This window comes from Dipteris shenzhenensis, chromosome 32 (genome assembly GCF_047967505.1).
Source record: "Dipteris shenzhenensis isolate YYH24624 ecotype China chromosome 32, Dip_SZ_1.0, whole genome shotgun sequence".
NCBI lineage: Eukaryota > Viridiplantae > Streptophyta > Polypodiopsida > Gleicheniales > Dipteridaceae > Dipteris > Dipteris shenzhenensis.
In genome coordinates, this window is record NC_141627.1 from 37,904,243 (window position 1) to 37,911,019 (window position 6,777).

The 6,777-nt window shown below is 48.5% G+C and overlaps 1 protein-coding gene across 1 annotated transcript; it reads right to left on the minus strand.

The window, feature by feature from the left end:
* Window positions 1-1,284: 1,284 nt before the first annotated feature.
* LOC147880706 (pentatricopeptide repeat-containing protein At2g39620-like) lies at window positions 1,285-5,677 on the minus strand. Its single transcript, XM_087370962.1, has 2 exons — window positions 1,793-5,677; window positions 1,285-1,699 (listed from the first exon to the last, which is right to left on the minus strand). The coding sequence occupies exons 1-2, from the start codon at window positions 5,216-5,218 to the stop codon at window positions 1,442-1,444; spliced, it is 3,684 nt and encodes a 1,227-aa protein (XP_087227088.1). The 5' UTR covers window positions 5,219-5,677; the 3' UTR covers window positions 1,285-1,441.
* Window positions 5,678-6,777: the final 1,100 nt, after the last annotated feature.

Below are 6,777 nucleotides of genomic sequence, written 5' to 3' on the forward strand. Positions count from 1 at the left end.
CTTTCTGCAACAGCTCCTTCTGCAAACAGCCCTTTTAGCAGCAGCCTTGCACACGTCTTTCTACAGCAACCCTTCTATAGCATCACCTCCTGCAACAGCCTCCTACCAATCGTTTTCCTACACTATCGTGCAACCAAAACTCTCTCTGCAATCCTACTCTCTCCCAACAACTGTACTCAAACCTTGAGGAAAACTTGTAGCAACTTTGCATTGTTTCTGCATAGCTTTTGAAGTTGCTTCAGTGAACTGGAAGTATTCAGTTATGCTAAATCAATCTCTCTTTTTCGAAGTATTGGCTAAGTATGACTGATGTGTGGAAGGGGGCTAGGTATGACTGATGTGTGGAAGGGTTCAGGCTGCCATGTGGCAGCGACCTGGCTCCCACCTAGCCAGCAGATCAAACTCCTGTTTAGGTTTATTTGGGGCAGCCCAAAGGGCCACCAAAGAATGCCTTCATGAGCTAGCTGTGGAGCTGGAAAGAGCTCGGCCATAAGCCCAAGCAAAGGGCACAAGGTCTGCAACATTGATCAGCCGTAGCAGCAGGAAAGAAGGGCTGTGACAGTACCTGGTCAGCAGCAACAGCAAGATGAGCTGTACAACAGCCACAACAGCAGGTACAAGTCAGGGCAGAAGCAGGCAGACAGCAGGTCCAGGCCCAGCAAAGGAGATATGGGACTGGCAGATGACCTGCAGAATAAGTGCCTGCTTGCTAGGGCCTTATACAAGCCAGTCTGGGTCAGTAGTCTGCTACAGGCTGGTCGGCAGATCCACAGACCTGGTCGTCTGGTCTGCGGGCACATGGTTGGCTGCAGTCTGTGGTTAGCCAGATCAGAGGGTTTTACTGAGGGCCCCAGGCAGGGGGCCAAAAACAATTCAGATAGCCTTGGAACAAGGCTGCATCCAGAGCAGCAGAAGAGGCCCAAGAAGTCAGCATGCATCTGTGTTCCGCCTGCAGATCCCCTCGCATGAGTGAAGAGCATTGGGAGTACCACATACACAGAGTATGATTGCAGGGCAGAAGTCTAGACATCTGGAACATACCTGGGTGCATACCTACTCACTGTAGGAGGGCATAAGGGTGCAGCAAAGGGAGCTTGTCTACGATACACCAACGGAGCAGATCTTTGCAGGAGTGCTCAGGCTTAAGCAGCTACTAAAGCCTATCACAGGGGGCACGTGGCAGAGAGGAGTTTCCTTAGCAAATCAGTGCCTTGTTTTGGTACCTTACCTCAGGGAGTGTTTCTAGAGGCGTTGGTACATATGTTGGCAAGTTTTTGTACTTCAGATTCACCTATATATCTATTCTGTTTTGGCTATTCATCTAAATCTCTTTCAGATCTGAATTGCCCTCTTTACATTAAGTAAGCACATATATTTGGGTTGTGTTCCACATTAAGTATCCGCTGCGTAGGAGTGTTGGCCTCAAGCAAATAACCTCCCTCTACTTTTCTAACACCTCGATACGCTGCTTTCTGCCACTTTCTTCACACCTTACCATTACTAAATCAGACCTACCTGCATCAGCATGAATGGCTGCTAGCAATGCATATGGTGAGGCATTCCTCAGATCTAATTCAAAAATATAACTTGCAGCACGCACAGCCCGCTCCACATCACTGTGAATTCTGCATGATGAAAGTAAGCTCAACCATGCTGAAGTGACATGCTCAAATGGGATGCTGAGGATAAGGTCCTCTGCCTCATCCAATAGTCCCCCCCGCCCAAGAAGATCAATCATGCACACATAGTGCTCCACTGAGGGGGTTATGCCATGGTCTCTATCCATAGAGACAAAGTAACGCTTTCCATCAGCAACCAGACCTGTATGACTGCATGCAGTGGTAACAGTAATGAAGCTGATCTCATCTGGCTTGACACCTCCTGCCTGCATTTGACCAAACAGTCGTAAGGCCTCCTTGCCACGCCCATTCTGTGCACACCCTGACATCATGGCATTCCAAGAGACCACATCCCGCATTGGCATCTCTGCAAACACAGCCCTTGCATCATCAAGGCTCCCACACTTCCCATACATATTGATGAGGGCTGTCCCCAGAGCAATACCTGATTCCCATCTGTTGATAGCAACAGTAGCATGAATCTCTTGGCCTTCTTCTAGGGCTGCCATACTGGCACAAGCATCAAAAACACAGATGAAGGTGATCTCATTTGGCTCACAGCCAGCTGCATGCATTTGACAAAAAAGTTGCAGGGCTTCTTTGCCATGCCCATTCTCGGCACACGCAGCCATTATGGCGGTCCACGAGACCACATCCCTTAGTGGCATTTCTGCAAACACAGCTTTAGCATCATCCAGGCTCCCGCATTTGCCATACAAAGTGACAAGAGTTGTACCCAAAACAACATCCAATTCCCATCCATTGCCAGCAAGAGTAGCATGCATCCCTCGACCCTCTTCTAGGGCTGCCTCACTGGCACATGCGTCCAACACACACATGAAGGTGATTTTGTCTGCCTCAAAACCTTCTGCCTGCATTTGACCAAATAGTTGTAAAGCGTCCTTGCTGAGGCCATTCTGTACACATCCTGTCATCATGGCATTCCAGGAAACCACATCCTGCAGGGCCATCTCTGCAAACACAGCCATTGCATCATCCAGACTCCTGCATTTTGCATACATATTGACGAGGGCAGTCCCCACAACTACATCCGACTGCCATCCATTGGCAGCAATAGTGGCATGCAGCTCTAGACCTTCTTCTAGGGTTGCCATGCTGGCACATGCATCCAAAGCGCAGACGATAGTGACCATGAGTGGCTCAAAACTCTCGGCCTGCATTTGACCAAATAGTTCTAGGGCCTCCTTGCCTTGTCCATTTCGGGCATATACTGCCATCATGGCATTCCAGGGCACCAAACGTTGCAGTGGCATCTCTGCAAACACGGCCCTTGCATCACCCACGCTGCCATACTTGCCATACATATTAAGGAGGGCATTACCCACAACAATATCTGACTCCAATCCGTTGCCAGTAATCACAGCATGCATTTCTCGACCTTCTTCTAGGGCTGCCACATAGGCACATGCATCCAAAATGCAAATAAAGGTGACCTTGTCTGGCTCGAAGCCTTCTGCTTGCATTTGACCAAACAGTTGTAAGGCCCCCTTGCTATAGCTGTTCTGAGTACATGCTGACATCATGGCACTCCAAGAGGCCACATCTCGCTGTGGCATGTCTGCAAATACAGCCCTTGCATCATTCAGACTCCTGCATTTGCCATACATATTGATGAGGGTATTCCCCACAAAAACATCAGACTCCCATCCTTTACCAGCAAAATAAGCATGTGCCTCTTGACCCTCTTCTAGGGCTGCCACACTGGCACACGCATTCAAAACTGAGAACAGGGTGATCTGGTTTGGCTCCAAGCCTTTAGTATGCATTCGACCAAAAAATTCTAGGGCCTCTTCAGCATGCCCATTCTGAACACAGGCTGCCATCATGGCATTCCAGGAAACCACATTCCGCAGTGGCATGTTTGTAAACACAGTCCTTGCATCATCGTGGCTCCTGCATTTTCCATACATAGTGACAAGGGATGTCCCCACAACAACATCCGACTCCCAACCATTGGCAGCAACAATCGCATGCACTTCTCGACCTTCTTGTAGAGCTGGCACGCTGGCACATGCATCCAAAACGCAGACAAAGGTGATTTTGCCTAGCTCAAAGCCTTCTACCTGCATCTCACCAAATAGCTGTAGGGCCTCGTTGCCGTGCCCATTCTGCGAACAGGCTGCCATCATAGCATTCCAGGCAAGGGCATCCCGCACTGGCATCTCTGCAAACACAGCCCTCGCGTCATCCAGGCTCCCACACTTGCCATACATATTGACGAGAGCTGTCCCCACCACAACATCAGACTCCCATCCACTGCCAACCATGTTAGCATGCATCTCTCGACCCTTTTCAAGGTCTGTCACACAAGCACATGCATCCAAAACGCTGACTGAGGTGATCTTGTTTGGCTCGAACCCCTCTGCCTGCAATTGACCAAACAGTTTTAGAGCCTCCTCGCCATGCCCATTTTGGGCACACGCCGCCATCATGGCACTCCAAGAGACTACATCCTGCAGTGGCATCTCCTCAAACACAGCCATCGCATCATCCAGGCTCCTACACTTGCCATACAAATTGACAAGGGCTGTCCCTAGGACAACATCCAAATCCCATCCAAGACCAGCCACAGTTGCATGCATATGCCAAGCCTCTTCCAGGGATGCCACACTGGCGCAAGCATCCAAGTTGCAGATAAAAGTGACCTTGTCTGGCTCAAAGCCATTTACCTGCATTTGATCAAACAATTGTAGGGCCTCCTTGCTGTGCTCATTCTGGGCACACGCTGCTATCATGGCGTTCCAGGAGACCACATTCCGCTGTGGCATTCCTGTGAACACTGCCCTTGCATCATCCACGCTCCTGCACTTGCCATACATATTGACGAGGGCCGTCCCCACAACAACATCCAACTCCCATCCATTGCCAGCAACGGAAGCGTGCATCTCTCGAGACTCTTGTAGGACTGCCACACTGGCACACGCATCCAAAGCGCAGATGAAGGTAACCCTGTCTGGTTGAAAGCCTTGTGTCTGCATTTGATCAAAAAGCTGTAAGGCCTCCTCGCCATTCCCATTCTGGGCACATGCAGCGATCATAATCGTCCAAGAGTACACATTCCGATTGCATATATTGTCAAAGACGGCACGTGCATGCCCCAGCCTCCCACACTTGCTGTACAGTCGGACGAGAAGGTTACTCAGGAATATGTTGCCTCCATACCCACGGCTTGTGAGGTGCTCATGCACACGTTCACCCTCAGACAGAGCCCTGGCTTTGGTGCAGTGCCTCAAAAGCGAGGCATAAGTAGCAACATCCATGTGTGCACCTAGCTGACCGAGGATCTCCTCATTCAAGCTTTCGGCACGGCAGTTCTCATTCCTTGCAAGGACATTCTGAGGGTGCCCATGTAAGGTATGTGCATGGCAGGCCTTGCCGGGTCTAAACTCCGTTAGTTGAACCTCTTTTGCAAGAAGCCTGGAGCTGTGGGCAGCCGACACACCGTGCACATCCCTCAAATAGCGGATATTGTGCTGAGCAAAGTCTATTTTCGCACCCCTAGCCTGCAGCGTGCAACCTACTGTCGTGTGTGCTTGCCTTCTGTCCAAGGATAGTGGCTCTGTCGCAAGATGAGGCATGCCCGATGACAGAACTAGAAGAAATATAGCGAAGCAGTGGAACCATAGATTTGACGTTATGGATAGACTCAGGAAAGAAGATAGTATACATACCCAGGAGAGTTCATCTGTAAGAGGACCAGCCAAGTGATGCCATCTACTGCATGTCTAGCACAGAAAGGGCATTGTGTAGGAGCCAAACAATCTGTAGATTTGAATTTGTGGATAGACAAGATATAGATAGATAGATATAGATGCTGGAGAGTTCATCTCAAGCAGAGATGCCAGGGAGTACTTCTATAGCATGGCTAGCACAGAAGAGCCAATCAATGATCAATCTGATTGCAGGAACACCATCCACCTTCGACAAGCGATTTCAACGCTCATCACTTTACTCATCGTTTCCCATGTCCTCTTGGCAAAGTTCCTCTAGCACAAACATATCATCATACATATGATATGTGTGTATATGTGCATGCGTGCGTGCGTGCGTGTGTGTGTGTGTGTGTGTGGAAAAAGAGAGAGAGAGAGAGAGAATTATGTGTGTGTGCCCGCGCTCGTGTATAGTGTCATCTTCAACATCACGTTTCCTATCGTCTCTTCTACCTATTGACCACTAACAAGGTTTTAGCTTGGAGAAGAAGAGCTTACAAAAGGTTGCCACGCGCCACCCTTGGACTCTTGGACTATCTCTACCTCTTGGATTACCAACGTTGGACTCTTGGACATTTACGATCTCTTCTACTTATTAACCATGCACGGGGTTTGCCACAAGGTAGCTTGGAGGAGAAGAGCTTAGGAAATGTTACCATGTGCCACCCTTGGACTCCTGGTGAAGTAGGGCAGTCACCAAGGCATCAATTTTTCCATAGTCTGTTTACGCGCCGAATACTTCTGCTTGAAGAGATCTTTTGTGGGAACATCTTCAAGAGATGCTCAAGAGTAAACATTCACTTTCGGTGGGGGTCTGGAATAGCATCGTCTCGAGATAGTAGATCAATTGCTAAAATTAGGCTATGATCAACCTAAAATGGTTCATTGGGAGTTAAAGGACCATGGCAGGACCTTGTCCTTTCTAATATTCCTCTCAAAGTGCCGCAATCAAAATTGCTTATGAGACTGTTGGTGGTTTGGAAGAAGAATGCCAGTAAAATTACTGGGTAGGCCTTCAAGCACTCTATGGGGATAGGTCTTCGGGGAAATCTTTATGGTTTTCCACGTGGGCTTTTAGAGGCAAAGATCCCTTTGTTCAAACTCATCCTAAACTATCAAAAAACTCTACTAAGAAGGCTAGAAAATATTTCATGTTTGGGATCCTGGTACTAATCAATCGAGGTAGTCAAATGAGATTTATGTCTCTAATCTCAGGAAACAAGAGTGTAAGATTGCGGAAGTGAGAGAGGGAGAGAGAGGAGTGAACACAAGATTACTAAATATACACTAACTAGTATTCCATAGAAAATAGGAATATATATATGAACCCCCAAGGGTTAGGGTTAGGGTTAGGGTTTGTCCCATAGCCCTTAGGTGCAATTTACACACCATTCTCAACACCCCCTCTTTAATTGCACTGCATAAGA